Source organism: Mastigoproctus giganteus, chromosome 1 (genome assembly GCF_048544385.1).
Source record: "Mastigoproctus giganteus isolate SK-2022 chromosome 1, ASM4854438v1, whole genome shotgun sequence".
Taxonomy (NCBI): domain Eukaryota; kingdom Metazoa; phylum Arthropoda; class Arachnida; order Uropygi; family Thelyphonidae; genus Mastigoproctus; species Mastigoproctus giganteus.
The window spans coordinates 246,952,960-246,977,562 of NC_143575.1; the positions used below are offsets into that span (position 1 = coordinate 246,952,960).

The window sequence follows — 24,603 nt, forward strand, 5'->3', positions numbered from 1 at the left end:
CTTTTGATAGACAGCACGCCACATAAGAAAACAATCTCTGGAGATGCCTATGCTGTTGCTGTTCTCAAAACTTAAGGAACAGAGATGAGAAAAACTGGCACAAGGTGCCGTTCTTCTCCATGACAATGCTTCTGTACACAAGTTCCACAAAGCAATTGCTGCTCTGAGAGATTGCAAATTCCAAGAATTAAACTGTGCACCATACAGTCCAGACCTGGCTCCTATTGATTATTTCCTCTTTAGAAACTTGAAGAAACACCTGGATGGGTAGTGATTTTTCAAATGACAATGATCTCAAGGAAGCAGCAAATGGCTTTTTCAGAGACCAGAACAAACACTTTTTGGTTTTGTTATTTGCCCTCAAGGAGGACGTGAAGAAGCAAAAGTAAAACATTATGGAATGTTCTTTATTACTGGACACTTATACTTTGTAAGTGACCAAATAAAATACAAACAATATTACGAATACCACTCACATACCCAAAAGTTAACTAATGGTAAGATTTCAGAGTCATATTTATTTAAATTCATTGTATAGCACATAACACATGTGGTTCTAGAAAAAATGGTCAGTAAACAAAAATTATTCACAATGCCCAATTAAACTATATAACTAGGCACTAAGAGTAAAGAAATTAGATAAATGAAGATGGAAAATGTGTGCATATGTCACCATCAAGGTGAAAGTAATGGAAACAGTTGGTGATATCCATATAATAAATAAAAATAAAATAAAAATTTACACATACCGAAAAAATTTCACAGATATCATTTGAATATGTTCTTACAGGATCAACATCTCTTTCACTCAATACTCGCATTAAGCTAGTACCATCAGTTTCTAGCAGCCACTCTGCAATGGCTTTGAATTCGCCAGTGTCTGTAATTACTATACGTTTTTTGTTGTCAGTTGTTGGAAGATGCATATACACCTAAAAAGAAAAATCACCTGAAGGTTATAATGGCAATGTCTTTCTTTGGGATATATCTTTTACATTTTTATAAAGATGATTTAATACTCATATTAATATACATTATAATTTATAATACTATATTATAAATTAAACAATAAATTATTAATAAAATATCAAACAGTAATATATTTAATATATTAACATTATATGTAAATTCATATAGGAAATTATGAAAAATACACCATCTAATTCAACTGGTGTAGAAAATTTACAGAGTGCATTTCAAGAATGAACTTGATGAAAATCGTTGTCAAAATATACCTTTCACAAGTTTAAATCCCATTAAGCCCATGTAAACCAATTATACTGAAGGAACTTTTTAGCAGATACAAAAAATATAATGTAAACACATTACAGCCTCAAAATAACTTGGAGGGGATGGGAGATCCAGGAATAACACTAGTGTTATAAGCTGGGCCTCCTGTTTTGGTTGAAATTTTGCAAATCAACTTTGAGGAATTCAGTGTATTTGGTGAGTTGACTGCTCCTCCTCTATACATAAAATGGCAAAGCAGCAGCCACTTTGAGTCAAACAAGTTAGTTTGACTCAGAGGGAATGCTGAGTAAACAAATAAATCTATATTATTTATTTATTTTATACATAGTACACAGGGATATATACACATTACACAGGACCTAAAATGACCACAGTGCATTGCATTCACAAATGTTTACTTCAATTAATTGAATTTTTTTCTCTTTCTGTGATTAATAGAAGTGAAAAGTAAATAAGTGTTTATCTTGTTACCAATCAATTATTAACTGATTAACTAATAATATATAAAAGCAATTGCTTTCACTTCACTGTACATGCAGTGAAAATTTGTCACGCTGTCTCAAATTTCATTAAAATCAGACCAAAATAACATTCACTATACATATATTTCAGGCTCTGATTTAACAGATTAAACAATCGTAGTACAGTAAACCCCTGCTATTCATGGTATCTGTATTTGCAGTCACTGATTTAATATAAAATGAAACCTTAAAAGTGACTTTATTGTGGACAAGTTCTTTCTAACTCATACAAAAATATGGCTACGAATAACAAGGGAAATGTGAAAAGATCAAAGAAGGTGATGACATTAGCGAATAAAATTGAGTTATTAGACAAAATTTCTAATGGTGAAAGTGTCTCCTCAGTGGCAAAACATTATAAAATCAATGAGTCAACAGTACGATCAATCTAAAAATCGGAAGAAAAAATCCCCCGTAGTGTCCGTGAAAACATGCTTCACTAATTGCTTCAAAAATTTGCTCTGTAACTCGTGATGTTAAATTAGAAAAAATGGAAAAAGCCTTAAATCTGTGGATAGAAGACCAAACTCAAAATAAAATTCCGTTAAGTTCACTCATCATTCGTGAAAAGGCAAAACTCCTTTATCAACACTTTAGCGGAACTGGTAATAGCACTGGCGGGATAAGTTCTTTAGCTAGCAAAGGCACTGGTTTTAAAGATTTGTTTGAAATTTCTAATAAATATTACATTTAATATTAAATTGTTTCTTATTTTCATTTCGATGCCATATGCTTGCATTTCACTATGTACTGTCTATGTACATAGCCATATTATGAAGGTACATGTAATACATACATACATAGACAAAAATTTTAGACTAGTTTTTCTTATATATTTCATACTTTGGAATGGTACCCCTTTATTACTATGGGAGCCATAACTCAGTACAGTTGGTCCTCATATAACATGTGTTTGCATTACACGAATTCGATCATACGCGATTTATAAAAAAGGGGAACGTTATCTTATATAACACGAACCGAATTCGCTTATACATGATTCGCCTTTGTGTTTACAAGAAATGGCAGTCGAATGTGGAATCACCCCAACTGAACGCAACACGATAGGAACGAAGAAGATTCTGAAAATGTATTTATGTGTTTTATATCAGTGAAGGGGAAACACATTTCACCATAATAACGTAAAAACCAACACAATTCCAGCTATTGATATAATCGCAAATGCAATTAGATGGAGTTTACTGCCAGTTTATAACAGATTCCACTAGCAGAAACGTAACTGGAAATTGTTTTTATTGTTTTATGGTAGTAACCCCCAGAAATGTGCTTTAGTAAAATGTGAGGTGTTAATAGTGTATCTCGGCCTTTACGGTGTTGTTTATTCAGTTGCTACACGCGCGCAGCTTTGTTTCTGTGTATCAAGCGTGCCACCTCGTTTGTAATTGTGCTTTATTCCCTAAAAATTAGTAAAATACTTAAAAGGTGTGAAAAGGAAGTGTCCTGGCTAAGACACTGCAGATTCAGAGAAAAAAAACAAGAAGCAATATCGATAAACAGAGGCGGACTGGGTCAAAAATTCTTACCCGGGAAAATTTGTAGTGGCCTCATACTACGGTTTATGGCCAAAATCACACCGGCCTCTGGCCCACCGTGGTTTCCTCCGTAAGGCTTATGGCCAGTCCGCTTCTGTCGATAGAGAAAAAATATGAAATTGTGAAACGCCTTGAGCGAAATGAAAGACCATGTGATATTGCACGTGCTACAGACCTAAATGAGGCAACGCGGAGAATTACAAAGAATGCAGAGAAAATAAAAACAACTTTCATAGCGGGAACAATTCAAAGTGTAATTAAAATACATTAGATTAAGACACAAAGAATTGGAAGAGATGGAACGGCTGTCATCTCTTTGGATAGAAAATCAAACAAAAAGCAAGTTTGCTTACGATAGAAGCAAAAGCATTAGCAATATTTTATTACGACTTACGTTTGTACTTACGTATTATAAAATATGTAAGTATTTTATTACGACTATTTTATTTAATATAATAAATTTTTTACGAATAAAATACGTATTTTATCCGTAAAAAATACTTTTTTAGTATTAAAAAATACTAAAAATACTTTATTATAATATAATATTATTTTTATTATGTATTTTAATCGTTATAAAATACGTAAGTATTTTATAACGATTAAAATTACCGATTATTTATTGTGTTTGGTAATGTTTTGGTTCCAAATGTGTGTTCAATCTTGGGTGGTCGGCACCTAACCCTACTTTTCCCATAGGGCCTGTTGTTTATATTGCACGATTTTGCATTGCACGAGGGTTTCTAGGAACGCAACTATCGTGCTATACGAGGACAGACTGTATTCGCAGCATTTCTCAGGAACGTAACCCCTGCGAAAAGCGGGGGTTTACTGTATAAACATTACTCTTGTTAAATGGGAAAACATCAACAATACAATGAAGTTTTGGTCAGAAGATTCGAAATATCGAGATGCAAGCGGTGAAAATCCATTTAAAGAAATTAGCCAATTTGCATTAGGTATTTTAATTTTGCTATTATCCAATGCAGATGTGGAAAGAATATTCAGCAACTAAAATCTAGTAAAAAACAAAACACGCAAAAGAACGAGTGTTGGCATGGTTAATGCAATCTTATCAGTATGATACGGGCTCAAAAGAGTTGAAAAGTGTTGTAAAAATTAATGTTTTACCTGAAGAAGTGCTTCGCAAAATAGGTATACAAGAAGCATATGATGAGGAGGTATTCAATTTCAAAATTAATTTAGATTTTTAGATATTGATTTTATATTAAAAACAGAAAATAAATAACTATTTATAGTTATTTATTTTCTGTTTGTTTGTTTGTTTATTAAAAGTTATTTATTTTCTGTTTGTTTGTTCTGTTTGTTAAACAAACAAACTATTTGTTTGTTTGTTTGTTTTTATTCACTACAAAGTACAAACAAATGAAAATTTAAAAAAATTTGCCGGGTTAAGTGTTAAAAATAGCAGATTTTGAGTATGCAGCTAGCGGGAAATATTATTAAGAGTTGGCAACACTGCATGGCCTGAGTATGAAAGAATAGTGGCAGTGTTAAAATTTCTGTACTTAATATATTGTAACTCACCAACTTTCTTTTTTAATTACAGGTCCTGAAGTTAATAAAGTTATGTGAATGAGGAAAGATGGACAAAAATCAGTCACCACGCAATCCAATATTTGGGAAAAAGGGGGCTTAATGCCAAAGGCAATTCATGAGGATAAGGTTACAACATTAGGGGAAGGTTCTTTCTTTTTATTCCAGGATTAAGAGGTGGGCAGCAGAATTGAAATAAGGGAGGAGAGCCTGGAAGATGGCACATGTTGTGGAAGACCTGTAATATCCATCAGTCCAGGAGTTATAGACTGTGTGCATAAGCTGGTTAATGAGTGACAATTTGGCACATTGCCAGTCTTGGGCAGCTCATCTGAACATGTGTATCACATAATAGCCGAAGTTCTCGCTATGAAAAAGGTGTCAGCACGATGTGTCACAAAGATGTTAACAGCAGAACAAACTACAAAAGAGTTGATAAGTCAAGTGAACATCTGCACTGTTTTCAAGCAGAATCAGCAAGTTTCCTTGCAAGGTTTGTGACCATGGATGAGATATAGATCCATCACTTTCAGTCAGAGACAAAGGGGAAGTCCAAACAATGGTAAAGGTTTTCTCTCCCTCCAAAGGTAAGTTGATTCCTTCTGCTGGCAAGGTGATGGCACTGGTTCTTGGGGATGCTGATGGTGTGTTGCTAGTGGATTATCTTCAGAAGGGCCAGACTGTCACAGGGGCACATTGCACAAACCTTGTGAGGTGTTTGCACAAAAATATCAAAGACAAACTCCAAGGAAAACTCAGCAAAGAATCCTTGTTCCATCAGGATGCACTTGCTCACAAGCCTGTCACTGCCATGGCTGCACTGCACGAGTGCAACTTTGAAATCTTGAACCATCCCCAATATTCACCAGATTTAGCACCATTGGACTTCCACCTATTTTCTAATTTGAAAAATTATCTGGCTGGCATCCATTTCGCCACTAACAGTGATGTCATTGCTGGAAGTCCAAGAGAAAAATTTCTTTGCAATTGGAATCAACATATTGCAGTACTGGTGGCAAAAGCATATCGACTCCGAAGGGGACTCTGTTGAATTCTATGGGAACTTGTTTTATAAGAGATGGTATTGATACTCATCTTTTACCCTGCACATGGAGGACATCAATTCTTGTTTGGCTTTCTTAATCTGCATTCTGAAAGTTTAGATGATCCTAGTTTTCCATCCTACAAAATGGGATGTAAGCTTTGTTAAGGCATCTCACAATTTAGTTCTTACAGCTAACAGAGTGGTTACGATATCACTATTTATCCATGCTGTTTGGAAAAGCCTGGGTTCGAATCCTGTCAACAGGGGAGGATTCTCATGGGCATTTTTTCACAGTTAGTGTCTCAAATGAGGATTTTATTATTTTTCTCTGGGAAACTGGTGTTTCATTCAGCAAACAAGCAAACACAGTGGTCACAATATCATCATCTATCCAAAATACATGAAATTTATACATTATGTACAATGATCCTTTGTAGCCTTAGATACCCAAGCTCTATACCTAAAACTAACCAACCCGCAATTTTACTGAGGATTTTCATTCTGCAAGCAGGAAGGGCACCAGCTTTGGCACAGCACCTGCACATTACAAAGGCAATGAATTTTTTTAATTCCATACATCATAAAACTGTGGCACTCACTCTAACAGCAAACCTAAATGCAGGCATGCAAAGGGCTTACCCAACAGCTAGTGACAAGTTTGGCCATTTTGAAATCTTAGGCACAATGAAGTTTCTGCTTATACATATAATTCTCAATTACAATTACTATAATTACTGATTTTACCCAGTTCGTATTTGATGTGCATCAAATATGAACTGGATAAAATCAGTAAGTATAAACAAAAGTTAGTTTATTATTTGTATACATTATTATACAAAGAGACTTGTTCCAAAAAATGTGTTCATATATAGACATATAATTTTTAAATACTTCAAATTTTTTGCTAAGAAAATTTATCACCTGGCACAAATAGTGATATGTTCAGGGGTCTTGGAGATTTTTTGTGCTTAGTGATAAATTCTTATACCAACAGCAGTCCTACTTGTTGTTATTTGGTTTTTAGGAGTATTAGCAACTAAGGCCATATTACTCCGGGATATGTGGTGGTCATTCTCTGACCTTTCCGCATTTGGTAGTGACGGGCTCGAACCCTGGTCTAATCAATAAGCGTGTGCTACGCACTGTTGCTCCTTCCCACCTGGCTACGGAAGTGCCCAGTCCTACTTGTATATACACCAATGAGCCAAAACATTATGACCACCCCACTAATATGATGTTGGTCCTCTACGTGCAGTCAAAACAGCTCGTCCCCGGCGAGGCATGGACACTACAAGATTTCTAAATGTGTCTTGTGGTATCTGGTACCACACATAACCAGCAGATCCTTTAATTCCTTAAGGTCTGTGGTTGAGATGCCACAGATTAGAGTTGCTGTTCCAACACAAACCACAGATGCTCAATGGGATTGATGTCTGGGGAATTTGGAGGCCAGGACAATACCTGGAAGTCTTCCTCATGTTCCGTGAACCAGTCTCGAACAATCCGGGCGCATTATCCTGCTGAAAGACTGCACCACCAGAAGGGACAACTGTTGCAATGAAAGGGCGTACCTGGTCAGCAATGATGTTTAGGTCGGTGTTAGATGTCAGAGTGCCTGGCACATGGATGACTGGACCCAGGGTATCCGAGCAGAACATCCAAAGAATGACACTGCCAACACAAGCTTGTTTTTGTCCAAAGTGGGGAAGTGATGGTGCATCCAGGCACCATCACTTCCCCACGTAAACGATTCACACATACCCGGCCGTCCACATGGTGCAACAGAAAACATAATTCATCAGACCAGACGACCTTCTTCCAATCACTCAAGGTCCAGTTTTGATGCTCGCATGCCCATTGTAGGCGATGTCGCCAGTGAACCGTGGGCACTCGGAGCCGCCTGCGGCCAAGCAGCCCCATTTTCAGCAGGTTCAATGTACTGTGTGTTGTGACATATTACTCCTGTCACCAGCATTCCGATTACCAGAGAGTTGCGACACAGTCACCCTTCTGTTGCGACGTACCATCCGGGAAAGCCTTCGCTCACCTCGAGCATCGATGAGCCATAGTCGTCCAACACCTCGCAGGTGGTTTCCTGGGTTTTCCTTCCCATAACCACTTTCGGTAGATACTAACCATGGCTGACTGTGAGCATACCACCAGCCTTGCCATTTCGGATATGCTCTGACCCAGTCGTCTGGCCATTAGAATTTGGCCTTTGTCAAACTTGCTTAAGTCCGCTGCCTTTCCCATCTGAAGAACAAGAGTAACACTGATTAACGGAGCTCAGTATCAGGTGGTTTTTTATGTGTCAGTATCAGGTGTTTTTTATAGTTCACCTGCAGTTGCTTCGATTTGCATTAATTTTTACGACTCACTGGTCATAATGTTTTGGCTCATCGGTATATATTCTGCAAAGAATTTTCCAAATACCCATGGAGATCATGTGTTAGGGAAAATTTAGTATTTCACTTTTTTATAGGTTGTTTAGCCCTTGGCTAAGTGTCACAAAGGTACTGAAGGAAAGGGTGTAAGTGGAAAATTCACTTCTATCTAGATCTGGGTTTCTCAACCAGGGTGGAATTTTAGGGCTTCAGAGGGGGTGAATTGGGACCACAGATTGACAGACTCAACTATTGGAATATTGATCTTTCTACAAACTACAATTTTACAGATTGTGCATAATCTATAGAACATCACACTTTATTGGATATCACATATTAAATTAAAAATAATGATAAATATTTCACCTTTTTATCTGTGGAAATATTCCATTTATAGTTATATTTGACTTTTCTTGTTTTTTATGCACAGATATATTTGACTTTTTCTTGTTTTTCATGCACAGATGTATTTTGGAGCCTTTTGAGTCAGACAATCTTGGAAAGGGGGAGGGGGAAATGCCATTGACATATGGTGAAAAGGGTGCATGGGACAAAAAAGATTGAGAACCACTGATCAAGGTGATACTAATATTCCTACTACCAAGTTAAAATAAATTATTTAACAATCAGTTCCTTCAAACATTTTTTTGACATAAAATAAGACAGTTAAATATGTTTTCGATAAAGAAATATACTTATTAATTCCTGATTATTTAAATTCTGTAATTTTAGATAAGCTAATAGTAACTTTTTCATGAGTATTAGCACATATATATATATATATATATATATATATATATATATAGTTTTGAAGGCAGTTTTTTTCTTTCAATGAAGTATACACATTATCTCTGTATATGTACAGATTCTCTTGAAACTATAAACACATGCTGCCATGTAACAAATGTGTTTACAAGCAATAATTGCGATTTTTACATAGCTTATATTAAGTTACTGGCTGTGTCATCAAATCTGCCAATCGACTTTCCAGTCAATTCTAATAGAGATAGAAGGCTAAAATTTTGTACATATTCCTATTTCCCACAACAATGGATTCTATCAAAATTTGAGTTAAATCTATCAAAGATGCACTGTGCAGCTATTGCATGTTATATATTGACTACTTGGATTTATACCTGACACGGATTTTGGACCTTTTCCCCACTTCTTATATGATTAGAAGGGTGTAATTTTGTAAACAATCTCTCTTTTGACATAATCATACTTTATTTATAAATAATGTATGAAAATTTCTATTCATAAAAAAAAAAAATATGTAAAAAACAAGTTTTTCAAAAATATACCTTAATTCCGATAAAATATAAGATGTGACCTTTTTTACCCCTGCAACATAAAATGCCTCATTTTAAAAAATGGTAAAGGCCACACCCTATATTTTATCGGAATTAAGGTATATTTTTGAAAAACTTGTTTTTTACATAATTTTTTTATTATATTTAAAATAGGTTCAAAAATTGGTGTAGGAGGGAATATCCTTTAATATGATTCGAGACATTGTGGACGTACAAGCCAAAACTAAAGAAATTATTTGGAATTTGGAAGCAGAAGTTGACAAAAGTGAATCAAATAATACATACATTAATGCACAGAATGTTACTGAAAAAGGAAATTTTTTTTTAATTTTAAATATTTTTTAAATGATTTTTTTTTCTAAAAAAAAATTGATTTTGTTAGAAATAATAAAAAAAAAATAAAAATTATTTATAAAATAAAAATTATTTAAAAAATAAAAATAAAAATGATAGATTGATATGAATTTCATTTTATTTCTGACAATAATCCTGCTCTAATGTCTAGCATGAAAGTCAAAATTGGAAAAATTTATTGTTTAAATGGATTTACAAAGATAGTTTTCAAACTTCCAAATTCCTTGAAAAAAATTTACTCTGGGTTGCATATATATGGTCCAGAAACCCACTCTCACAAAAGGATTAAATTAAATTTAAAAAATAAATTTGTATTTGTGCAAAGCAGAGTATATTACTTTTGTGATAGCTTCAATTCCCTGTAAAGTCATGTCACTCAGCATATTGGCTTCAATACACCTCAGAAACACATCATCTTCCATTTTGTCAACTTGCTCCTCTTCCTACCAAAACAAAATGTTCATTACATTGATAAAACAGTAATAATTGTCTCTTTCTTTCTACACATATAAGAAATATGACAGCATCATATAACAGTTAAAAATTAACTTTAAATAAGATTTACTTATATATACATGCTATTGATATGTTAATGGAATGTAATCAAAAGATAGCTCATTTGATTACATTTCATTAATTTAAGGTGATGATATCATATGAACACAAAACAAAACAGAATTCTATTAACTCTTTGACTGATACAATATCTTATACCTGTTGATAAACACATGCACACACTTGGTTAAATTGATTACACCTAAATAGGATCAATTTGAGAGAGAGAGAGAGAGAGAGAGAGAGAGAGAGAGAGAGAGAGAGAGAGAGAGAGAATAACATATAGCTTAGAATCTTAATAAGAATCTCTGCAGAAAAATGTGTAAGAACCTAATCTCTCACCAAATCATTTAGCCTGTTTTGTGAACTATGGTGGTTCAAGCACACACTTTCTTGCTGGGAATAGTAACTGTTTCCATATACATAATCCGACAGTAAAAATGTATCAAAGTTTCCGGCTCAGAAGGTATAGGCAGATGAGGTCTACGTCAATGGGTGCTACAGTAGATGGCATATTTGGATAAGAAATTTACTTCTGATTTTTAGTATCACACCCTTTTAGTATTAGTAATGGCAGCTGATGCAATAAAGAAAGAAAAATTATACAGCATCAGCAAGAAAAAAAAAAACCCTTCCCATTTCACCTATCCACCCCTCCAACAGTTTGCCTAGTTCTTCCTTGAATTTATTCAAGCTATCCAATTCTACCAGACCAGATGGGAGTCTGTTCCAGCAATCAACCACCATTGGCTAAAGGCAAACCTCCACACATCTATTCTGCAACCACCTCAATTTTAATTTATGTCCCATCATGTGGGTAGTCTGGGCAAGAGGAAGAATTGTATAAGGCAATGGTCAGGCCACACCTTGAGTACTGTATACAGGTCTGGAGGCCTCATTTTAAGAAGGATGTAGAGCTGTTGGAATGAGTACAGAGAAGGGCAACAAGATTAGTGAATGGAACAAAGGGTTGCTCTTAAGAAGAAAGGCTTAAGTTTTGCAAATTACAGTGTCTGGAGAATAGGCACCTGCGAGGTGATCTGACTGAGGTGTATAAAGCCTTGAATGGTTTGAGCATGCTCAATGCTGATGGGATTCTTCCTCTTGCTCAGAATAATCGCCTGAGAGTGCATAAATTCAAATTGAGGAAAGACAGTTGTAGGATAGATGTGTGGAAGTTTGCCTTTAGCCAGCGGGTGGTTGAATGCTGGAACAAACTTCCATCTGTCGTTATAGAAGTTGATAGCTTAAATAAATTCAAGGCAGAACTAGACAAACATTTAGAGCAAGTGGATGGGTGAAATAAGGATTTTTTTTTTTTTGGCTGATGCTATATAAGCTTGCTTCTTGCATCATGTGCCTTTGCTAATGCTAATCCCACCAGCATTGAGCTTGCTCAATCATTCAAACACCTCAATCAGATTGCCTCATAGGTACCTACTCTCCAGACTGCAATTTGCAGAACTGAAGCCTTTCTTGGTAAGAGCACCCCTTTGTTCCCCCTCACCAATCTCATTACCTTTCTTTACATTCTTTTTGATGCATATAAAAAGAATTTTAGCATAAATATGGAAATTAAGGGCAATGCTACCCTTCTATATAGCAGCAGCCAGCAGAATTTCTGCTACAGTGAGTAAGACTATCTATGACTTTAACATCCAAGACAGAACAATTTCCTTAACCATGAGCTGTTTTGATCTAGCAGTGTTCCTGCTACACATTAAAGCTGTGGCTAGAAAAGAATACTCACACAAAAATTTTTGGTTCAAAGTAAATGACAAACTTTCTCTACCTTCCTAAATATAGTTATAGTTTAACTAGGGTAAGCTTCTGAAGTAAAATTTTACTGTTTTTGCAGAGTAATTGCAGAAAAACATCTGTCAAGTGTTGCACCAAGTTTTCTGTTTATATATGGGGTGTTGAGAATTATAGTGGTGTAAGCCAGTAACTTTATAAATATGAGCTCTTCATATTTCCCACCTTCTCTAGCTGTCCACTGTTTAGTTTCATAGTAAAGTCAGTCAAAGTTGCAGTTCTAACCAAGAGATGCCAGCACTTATTTTGAATAGTTAACAATATGAGCAAAAGGTTTAGAATCATAGTGAAGTACGTCTGATTTACACCATTCCGTTCCTAAACAGTTTGTATGATGGAGGTTATGTTTCGAGTTTTTGTTGTAACAAGATGTCTTTTAAGTTGAAATCTCAATAAATGGAGGATTTTAAGCTGAAATCTCGAGAAATGGAGGATTTTAAGTTGAAATCTCGAGAAATGGAGCATGTCAAGAGGCCAACCAAGTAAGTAGAAGAAGCATACCAGGAAACTTCCTTCAGATTAAGAAAACGTAAAAGGAAAGAGTCAAAAAGAGCTACAGTCAGAAGACTTCACAATTCAGGTCAGGCATATGAGAACTCAAAAGGAACACAAGTTGAGTGTAAGCAGTTTGAAAATTTAGATTGTGGTTGTAAAAAAACATGCATAGAGTCCTTAAGAGAAGAGGAAAGGAGAAAGCAACCTGATAATTTTATATGGCCGATTTTTCTCAACAAAATGCATATTTATGCAGTCTTGTACATCATGAACCTATAAAGCAAAGGTGGCCTTGGAATGGCAGTTAGGGAGGAAAGCAATGTACACATCTGTCTGACATTCAAAAAGAAAATACCACAGTACGTATTTGTAAAGAATTCTTTCTCGACACTTTTATTTTACCTGATGGAAGGGTGACAAGAGCTTTAGAAAAAGTAAGGAAGGGAAAGTCTGCAGAAGATTTAAGGGGTAAACATGTGGCAGCAAAAAAGATAACTGATAAACAAAAACAGTTACTTAAGGATCACATTAATATTTTCTCAGCATTTCAAAGTCCTTACACTTGAAAAGATAATCCGAACAGGAAGTTCCTTAGCCCTGACTTGAACGTAAGAAAAATGTATGAGCTTTATTGACTGGTGTGAGCAAAGAGACTGAACCTCTTAAAGAGAATTACTGTAGACAGTATTACTTCAACACAGAATTTAATTTACATTTTCACGTTCCTCGAAAGGACATTTGCAGGGCCTGTGGTAAGTATACGAATAGTGGATTGATGTAGAAAAGGACAGGTGATTTGGAGGGGCAACATGTTTTGCATTTGGCAAAAGCAGAGAAAGCAAGAAACCAACTAAAGAGCTGATGGGGAAAAGGCCCGAGGAAATTCTGACATCTATACAATCACAATAGATTTACGAAAAGCCCTGCCAATCCCAAAATTAACTGTTTCTGAGGCCTACCATATGTGCAATATGTACTGCTATAATTTAGGTGTGCATGACGTCACAAATAACCTTGGCTCCATCTATGTTTGGGATGAAACCATTTCATCCAGAGGTTTACAAGAGATTGCTTCTTGCCTGACTATTAAGTTGAACGAAAAAAAAAAAAAAAAAACCACGTGATGATATATAGCAATGCAATGGCCAAAATCAGAACATCAAGGTATCCTTATTGTTAATGAAACCGATTCAAGAAACTTCAGTTGAAGTTATAGACCACAAATTCGTGGTTTATGACCACTTTTATTTTCCAAATGACTCAGACTTTGGGCTGACCAAGCTAGAAAAAACAAGATTATCTATGTTTCAGATGGATGGTATGATACTATAAAGTCTGCCAGAAGACACAATAGGTTTATGGTTGTAAAGATGCAACAAGATGACTTTTTGAAAACAGAAGCTCTTGAAAAAGGCATAACAAAATGGAAGAAGAATGTCTGAAGGCGAAAATGTAAACTAGTTGAAGGTATAGTGGCCCCATTATGAAAAAGGAAAACCCGTTCATGATGTTTCTACAAGTGTACATTGGATGAAGACATCCCTTTCAGGGAACTGAATGTCAAACCCAATGAATGTCAAGGTCGACCTAAGAGCTTGAAAAGTACTGAACAAGAAAAGAGACATGCTACACCTTCTCAAATATATCAGTTCACCATGCCTTCTTTAAAGGTATTAGAAGCTCAAAAAAAGTTAATGATCTAGGTCCGTTATCTGACTACGAGGAAGATGAAGCATAAAAAGTAGCTTCTTTGTGGTGACAGTGTTTGAATTAGTGATGATGACTTTTTAATTGCTTTTTTAAAAAAAACGAGAACATTAACAAAAATGTAACTATAATTTTTTTAACCATCTTTTACATTATAAATAAATTTATTATGTTCATCTTAGTTTTTTTTATGATCATTCTGCAAAAACTAAGACTTAACTATTTTGACAAAAAATTCCAAATGTGCCAATTGCTCAGATTTTTTAAAATTTTGTTATAGTGTACTTTTTACAGGGGAAAAAAAAAAAAAAAAAAAAAAAAACCAATCTCTTCTGTATGAAATCATAGTTTTGATAGTCATCTTCTTACAGTAATTAACCATTTCAAAATAGGTAAACTACTTAGAAACATAATGGTGTAAGTCCTGAAGAAAGACATCGAGCTTCTTGAAAGGGTGCAAAGAAGGGTAACTCGCCTGGTGAGATCGGCAAAAGGGCGGCCTTATGAAGAAAGACTTCGAATATGTGGGTTGCAGAGTTTGGAAACTAGACACCTTAGAGGAGATTTGATCGAGGTGTTTAAGGCTCTGAGAGGCATCAGTAAAATGAATGAGGACAAAATTTTCAAGATTATACATGATGCTAGAACTAGGGGACATAAATTCAAGTTACGGGGGGAAATGTTTAGATTGGATTGCAGGAAGTTCTATTTTAGCCAGCGAGTTATAAATTACTGGAATAAGTTGCCTTCATGGGTGGTAGAGGCCGACAGTTTGGGGAAATTCAAAGGGCATCTGGATAGTACTTTCGGGTAAGGGAAGCACATAGGATGATAGGTTTAATTTCCTTTTTATTTATTTTTTATTTTATTTTTTTTTTATTTATTAATTATTATTATTTAGTTATTTATTTATTTATTTATTTTTTTTTTTTTTTGTTTTTATCATTGTTTTGTTCGGATTTTTTTTTTTTTTTTTTTTTTTTTTTGGCTGGTGCAGCATAAGCCATAGGCTTTCTTGCACCAAGCGGCCGTTACTAATACTAATACTAATACTAAAGTCAATTATATAAACACTGCTGACCAAAAAATTGGCTCATGTAAATTTTTAAAGTTTTTTAACCTCCCAGTGTATCACAATTCATTAAATTAAATTTTTTGTTTCTTTTTAAGAATGCAAAACACCTTGTTCACAAAAATCAGAATAGACTTACTTACACCACTATGAATCTCAACCCTCCACATATGTGTGTGTGTAACTGATAATAAATATAAAAATCAAATTAAAACAAATGCCAGTAGTAGGGCAAAACTGCAGAGCGAAAATTAACATAAAAATTAAAACAACAGGGAGGGGGAAAGTAAAGGTAGCAAGACAGAAATTGTAGTCGAAAGCCTCCAAATAATTTAAAAATTCAATTAAATCCAATTAAAATGACTCAATATGATAGCATAGCTTAATTTATTATGGTACTCACCTTTTTTATATTGTTGTCTATTATGTCATTGTTGGTTATTGTGATGTGTTTTATTTTATCAAATGTTTGGGAGGTATTGTTTACTTTGAATTTCGAAAATTTCTCATTCAGATATACCAGCAAACGTACGGCGTACCTATGGGACTAGCGACCTCATTTGATAAAATAAAACACATTACAATAACTAACAATGACATAATAGCATCGTTCGATGTAGTCTCATTGTACACTAATGTACATTTACCTTCAACATTACAAACCCTATGAATTTCTTAACAGATGACAATACTTTATCCAGTTGCACTTCCTTTTCAATTAATAGTATATTAGAACTTACAACCTTTTTATTAGATGCCAGATACTTCCGATTTCTCAATCAGATATACCAGCAAACATACGAACTACTTATGGGACTAGGGATCTCAGCCCCCCTCTCTGAAATTTACCTAGCTTCAATAGAAAACTATATACTATATACCCCAGATATAAAATAATTTATAAGATATGCAGACGACATCCTTTTAATAGGACAAAAATCCACAATAGATGACCTTTTAATTAAATTTAACTCAGTACATAATAGATTAAAATACATCCTAAAACTTGAAGAAAACAGAAATTAATTTTCTGAACCTCACCAAATATAGGAATGACACCAAACTAGGAACAAGAATTTTCAGAAAAAATACCCACACTGGAAAACACTTACATTTTGATTCGCACCACCTCCTTTAACATAAAAAAGCCATTCTTTATAATCAGATTAACAATGCCATTAAATACAGTTCTACTCAAAACGATCTTACCTATGAACTTCAATATCTTACAACAAAATTCATATCTAGAAAATATCCCACTCAATTAATTCAACAAACCATTTTTACCATCCAAAATAATATTAACAATCCACACAAACACACCTCTAATAATAATTTACGTATTATCCTACCTTACCATAGTAATCTTTGCAATAAATTCCGCTGCATATTCAAAAGGTACTGACATCACTCTCACATTCTCAACTTATAATAAACTTGGTTCATTATTTAATTCATACAAAGACACACAAATATATCATATCAGCGATATGAACAATATTATATACCTAATAAAATGTCAATCTAATTGCAATGCATGTTGCATCGGTAGCACAACCTCAAAATACGGTTCTATTAAAACATCAAACACACGCACGTACTATCACCACAACAGCTTTAGGACAGGCCAAACCAACACAGAACTAGCATCACACGTCCAATCTTACAACCACACCCCCTTAGTAGACTCAGCCATTCCCATTATCAAATTAAAATCCAGTTTTAAAATTTTCCAATATGAAGCCCTAGTCATAGAATGGTTCCACCACCATTCCAATCTCCAAGTACAATGGATTCTGGTTATTTGGGCCACCGGTTAATTGGGGCAGCCATTTATTTGGGGCAAATCATAAAAAACAGAACCCAATCGAGAAAATAGCCAGGGTTTACTCCGCTTAATTGGAACAACATGCAGTTTAATCGGGACAGGAGACCGCAGCACTGGAGATCACACTACGATTGTCTCAGACCGTACCATGTGGTTCAGTCCGATTTCTAGAGGTCCCAACCATAAAACAATTAGCAGTCACCTGTTTATTGGGCTTTTCTGTTAGTGCAATCTATCATAAATGGATAGTAAACTCGATCTTACTGAATTTGCGATAATACTGACAGCTGGAATTCTGTGTGTTATTATGGTAAAATGTGAATACACTTCCATGAAATCTTCAATCATATAAAAAAATTCATTTTCATAATCTCTTCGTTCCTATTTTTAAAGATTCGTAACTTGTTATTCCGTTCTCACTTGCACGTATCGTGTTACTTGCAATTTGTGTGCCGTGTTCTTTGTTATTGATTGCTTATCTTTTTACTGTTTTGAATTTTAACCCCCACCCACAAATGGCAGAAATGTCAACTAGTAGAAAATCGGAATTAATACGTACATATTACAGTACGTATTAATTCCGATTTTCACCTTTCATTTAATTTTTTAATTGGTAAGGTAATAAAGGGTAAATTTCTGCTTAATATATCTTTACTTTTATAGCCTGTGGATAATATTCCTCCTATTTTCGCTAATTAGAATCGCTGTTTAATAGAACTAAAATTCAATTCACAAACGTGATCACAATGAACATCATACTATACATCGTATAGTGAACGGTACTTTACTTAAGTGACTCCATTATAACGTGATTTGATTGTATAGTGAACCAATTGTAAAGCGGACCCCCGCTTTACAATTGGTTCACTATACAATGTGTATTTTTAACTTTTTTTTTACGTGAAACTTCGGATAATTGGGGCAGCCGCTTAATCGAGCCAGAATGCACTAGTCCCAATGTGTCCCAATTAACCGTAATCGACTGTATTAAATACCAAACTACCCTACAACATTGCACCGGCTTGGAATCTCATGCACCTGAGATTTCCACATGTATCCAGGAGCATCACGGGAACTTAGCTTTCTTAAATACACGCGTTTATTCTCATCCCATCATTGCCAACTGAAGATGTGAATAACGAAAGCCACTTGTTATGGCTATTGGCCTCCAGTGTTAACCATATAACTCCTTTTATTTCAACTTTAATATTGACAACCAAGGACAAAGAAGTGCACTTCTACTTCCTTGCGCATATTTTAAATTCTGTTTTTAAAATCCCAACTTACTCCCAATTTAAATTTAAATTATCATCCACCCTATTCAAACATCAATTGCAGATTATAAAAAAAGTTGAGTACCATAATAAATTAAGCTATGCTATCATATTGAGTCAATTATAAATGGTATTTTAAGAAATCAACAATTATAGAATTATCCAATTAAAATTTAAAATATAAAGCCAATTATACAGTAATTTAGCGGCACCCCCCCAATGTAAGGTACCAGGTTTGAGAGATCTGAAATATTACCATAAAACAGGACTAAAACTATTAAAACAATACAAAGTAACAAAATAATAGACTGACCACTATGCCCCGTGTTCCTCCGTCCCGTATGAACGGAGGACCACAAGGCCAATAACGGTCATGGAATTGCTGCATTTCAATCACTAGACAAATCATCGCAAAGGTGAACCGATATGATATTTATACATGTATATATATATATATATATATATATATATAATAATAACAATAATATATATATATAAATTGTTTCTTCATTGTGCATTTTATGTCAGAGGTTCCCAAACTTTATCGGTTCATGGCCCCCTTAGTGTCTCAGTAATTTTTTCATGTCGCAACTAGACCAAAAGAAATGTAGGTCACACCTGTCAAGGGTATTGATGGGATAGCCACAGGCACGCGACCACGTAGCGACCAACAGAAACATCCAAAGTGGTGACTCAACCACGGGCACCTTTATCCCATACTACCCAAACATATCACAACAGGTCTGTAGGATTTTAAAATCGCACGGGATAAAGTGCCTCCAACTCCCAGGGAGAAAACTACGATCCCTCATTTCCAACGTAAAAATACCTGTCCCCACCCTACTGCAGAGCGGGTTGGTCTACCGCATCTCTTGCCGTGACTGCACTAGCTGCTACTTCGGGGAAACTGGAAGGCGGCTCGAAAAACGCCTTTCCGAACACGAGAGGGCGATCCGTTTGGCGGATGTGGAGCACTCAGCTATTGCTGAGCACGTCTGGGCAACCCACCACGACATTGACCCACACTGCGATGTCGTGATTGTGGATAAGTCCTGCCATTATCTGCGCCGCGTCTGGTTGGAATCGTTAAACATCAAATGCTCCAATACTTCAATGAACAGGAACAGTGGTTGTCAAGTCCACCCCATCACCGAAGCAATAGTACTGTCCATTGACAAGCGCTGGCCACGTCCACATACGTCACAGCCACAGACTTCAACCTCAAACAATTAGCCACGCGCTTCACGTACCAGATTGGCAGTACACGCCTCCATTCTAACTGTTATTTTATGTTTTGTTTCAACTGAAGAAGGTTGTCTAACCAACCGAAAGCTTTGTATGTTTCTATTTATTATACCTGTTACAATTCGCTCTGAGAAAGCCATAATTTTATTTTACCAAATACCACAAGTAATACCTGTGAAGGCAATACCACGAACGTTTGTTTAAAATAAGAAACCTTGCTTTAACAGTCTTTTTAGCCTTACTGGTCTTTCACCAGATAGTAGTAAATGGTTTTGATTCAGGATATATCTACACTGATAGGTTTGGTTCGCTACACTGAGCAATAAACTAATTTGAATAAATACATTGTTAAACCTTCTTCAGTATCCATGTATGTGCATGCGCACACACATGCTTTCAAGGTTCTGTCAGCAAAGCATCAACAAACTATCTGTACATGTACAGATCCTCTTGAAACTCTACAGAGCCATCTATATGTTTATGAGTAATAGCAGCAATATTCACAATCATGTGGCCCTTCCAAGCTTTGACACTATGTGGGGCTTACAAGCCGAAACCGAATTAAATAATACACATATAAATGTGGAGAAGACCACTGCAAAGAAACAAAATTAAATTTTTTAATAAAATTTTAATTTTATTATTTTTTAAAATAATCCCATTCTAATGTAGTCAAAATATATATATATATAAAAAAAAAAAATATATATATATATATATATATATATAAAAAAAAAAAATATATATATATATATATATATATATATATATATATATTTAAAAGCATATATGTACACAATTTAAAAAAAGAAGGAAAAAAAAAAAAAATCACTCAGAGTCCCAAGCGTATGGTCAAGAAACACACTCATGAAAGAGTTAATAAAATGTTCTATATTAATATTTAAAGTATGTATACTGGGCATGTTCATGAAAAATCAATATCTGTTTTGCATAAATCATGCCAATATGGTTCCAGTGATATTTCCTTTTATATGATGCATAAATGCATAGAAGGTAACTGGGAGGGTGAGAGATTGCTATAAACTACTCACTTTGCTGGCTCAATGCCAATTAGCCTGAAATAAACTTTTTTTTTTTTAATTTCTTTAGTTTTAATCACGTAGACAATATTATTAAATTAATACATTCCTTTTAACCAATAATCTATATGTTATATTGTTGAAAAATTAATAGTTCCAACATAAGTCAGGATAATTAATTGCAAAGCTAAATCACTTCTATTTAACTCAAAAATAGGGAAGCTCACCTCTTGCATTTTACTGTCATCATTGTTCATAATTCTTATTCGAAGAACCAACTTTTCAGCATTGTCATCATTAAAAATGCAGTTTAAATCATCTCCAAATCCAGCATTTATTTTCTCAGCTATTTGCTCCATAGTGAGTTTTTTATCTGTCATGCGCTTACGATCCAGTTCAATACGAAGTAACCAGGGAGAAATACGTGATGGATCAAAATCTGGCATCTCATAATACACATTCACAAATTCTTGATCTTCAGCAATAACTGTGTTCTGAGGATCAGGATCATAATAAATGGCTGTGTTAGCAGTGACTTTTCTAAGAGTAGTATGTTCTAAGCGACATAGCACATCCTGTAATTAAAAAGTTTAACTGTGTAAGTGTACAAATAATTATATTTAAGTTTAATTATAAAAACTATCTGACAAATTAATAAAAATTAAGTAACTGAATCTATTAATCAGAGCTTGATGATGATACAATTACAATTTTTTAAACTCCTGTTTAACTTTCTTTTCATACTTTTATATTATTACTAATAAGCTGAATCTTTCCCTTTTCCAAGTAAATTTTTACCCTCTTGCTTATCGCATTTTGTTGCATGTAGTAGATCTTTGGCAGAAGAGATTTTATCTTAATTTAATATCACATAAAGGCAGAATTTCCTCAACATGAATCATTGAGGAGGCTTCCATCCTGCAACGGATTGATAATGGCTGCAGTTTAAGGCAGAATTCTACTGATTTGATAATTATTGTTGTTTTATGATTGATTCAACATATTCCACAATAAAGTAATTTTAATAAATATTTTATTAACAATGAAATGTAAACTGTGGCAGTAAAATCACACTGCAAAGAATACTGTTTTAGTAAAAATTTTCCGCTATCAAAACAAATGCACTTTCCCATGACTGATAAGCACTGTCAAATTGACAAATTTGACCAATAGCACAAGAAAGTTCTGCTTAATACTTGAAATCCATGCAGAAATGTGACATTTCTCTCTTTTAGCCCTGTCACCTATTCAGTAAATCTTATAACTTAGCATAGACTGTTCTTGCAAATTACAGTTAAGTAAGCTGGTCATAGAGCCTGAATGAACTAGTAACTTTTTTGAGTTACATACACAGTTTAAAATGAAGAGATAAAAATTTTCTATTGTTTTTTTTTTTTTTTTTTTTTTTTTTTCAATACTACTTTACTAAGCCAAGATGAAAGATATAAAGACATACAAATGTTCACACAGTTTTAATTTGCAAGAGCAATCCATGCTAAGTTATGAACTGACAGTACTAAATAATAATAATAATAATAAGGAATATTAGCTTTCTGCATTAGAATACAAGCAATTACATAGCAAATAAGATTTCAAAATATGGAGACTCTCTCTCTCTCTGTCTCTCAAATATTTGGTATGAGTAATAATAATGGCAAAAAACAAAAAACTTGGTAGTATGTTGTTATGTGAAAGAAGTTGATCGAATTCCTTCACATCAGAATTCGATCAACTTCTTTGTTACATTGTTTGTAACTAATTTGTTACACTGACTAAATTACAGTAGATTACTCATATTGACTAAATTAATATCTATTCACAAGTGTCTATCACAAGGATGCTAAAATAATCTTAACATTTTAAATGAGAAGTGTGAAAATTCAGTACACTGCTAATAAGAGTATCTGACTAAAAAGTTCCCTTTGAATACCAATTCTTATCTTGTACAAATACAGGAACTCCCAGACTTATGTAAGGTTTGCGTTCCGTGGAACTCTTATAAAAAATTCCACAATTTTTTTATCAGGAAAAATTAGAAAAAGAGTTCAATTTAAAAAAATTTCAAAATTATAAAATTACAAAAAAAGAGAGGAGATGGCATTACATCAATAAGTTTTATCTCTCGAGCATCGTTGTCAGAATCGATATCTTCAGCAGATACGTACGCCGCTGCAGAGGTTGAGAGCTGTGGAGATTTAGAAGAGTTTCGGCCGCTCAACCTTATGAAAGAACATATTAATGGATGACAGTGGCTTTTTTCTTCTCATCGTAGATTTCTTTGTAGCAAGAAAGCATATTATTCAACCCCTCTGTGTTAACTAAGAATTGTTTGCTGTCGGGATCCATCTTCACAAACCCTGCCATTGCCGATGCAATTTCATGAAATGCCATTGCCATCTCTCTCCGGTGATGAAGCGTCTCAGCTCCTCATTTGGTTCATCCTGAGCTTCGTCGGCATTTTCTTTTTTTGCTATCACTGCCAGCAAGTCAATAAGTTCTTCGTTAGATAATTCCTTCTCTTCTTTCTCTATTAACTCCTCCACGTCTTCGGTATCAACCTCAAACTGAATTAGTTCTGCAACCTTTACAATCTTATCTGTAACCTCTTCATATGATTTGTCTTTTTCAAATACTTCGAAGCCTTTTACGTGCCGTGGGTATATTTTCTTCCATGCATCATTTAAACAACTTTTAGTAATTTCTGCCCAGGCCTTATTAATGTTAAAGATGGCATGGTAAATATTGTAAGATTTCCAAAAGTCTCTCAATGTAAAATTTTCCTCATTGTCTACTGCAGACAATGCCTGAGCAAATGTTGTGCGTAGTATGCTTTTAAATTCGAAATAACACCCCAATCCACAGGTTGGATAAGTGAAGTCATATTTAGCAGTAGAAATATGATTCTCATGTTCAAATTGAAATGATCTAGATGCGTTGAATGTCCAGGAGCATTATCTAATAGAAGCAAAATCTTGAAAGGAATATTGTTGTCTTTACAATATTTTTCAACCTCAGGAATGAAGCAGCATTTGAGGATTGTTATCCATGCACTCTGGTTCAATCAGAAACGCATGGGTAGGGTGGCTTTTTTGATGCCCTTAAATGCACGAGGATTTCCAGAATGGTACACAAGCAGTGGTTTTAATCTGTAATCTCCCACTGCATTAGTCCCAAGCAAAAGCATGGTCCTATCTTTTGAAGCCTTGGAACCTGGCATTGGTTTTTCCTCTTTGGCAATCTATATTTGATCTGGCATTTTTTTCCAATACAGAGCAGTCTCGTCAATGTTAAAATTTTCTGCATTGAATAGCCGCCTTCAATAATTTTTTCCAACACATCACAAAATTTCTCTGCAACTGCAAAATCGGCACTGGCAGCTTCACCATTTACCTTAATGTTTTGGAAACAAGCGCAATGCTTGAACCTATTAAATCACCCGTTGCTTGCCCCGAACTTGGCTTGGGGTTCGCCGTACTTATCCTTAATATCTTCATAAATATTTCTTGCTTTTACTTGAATGGCCATTGGACTCAGGGGCACTTGCTTCTGAATCTGATTTTCCATCCATATCATTAATAGCTGTTCCATCGTTGA

General features: G+C 34.6%; 1 protein-coding gene across 1 annotated transcript in view; it reads right to left on the bottom strand.

Annotated features, from left to right (window-relative positions):
• Polr2A (RNA polymerase II subunit RpII215) overlaps window positions 1-24,603 on the bottom strand; it is a 231,014-nt gene that overhangs the window by 20,384 nt on the left and 186,027 nt on the right. The window contains exons 19-21 of the mRNA XM_090376751.1: window positions 21,237-21,584; window positions 10,317-10,421; window positions 750-932 (exon numbers count right to left, since the gene is read on the bottom strand). Of these exons, the coding sequence (XP_090232877.1) occupies window positions 750-932; window positions 10,317-10,421; window positions 21,237-21,584 (636 nt within the window). The remainder of the gene's footprint in view (window positions 1-749; window positions 933-10,316; window positions 10,422-21,236; window positions 21,585-24,603) is intronic.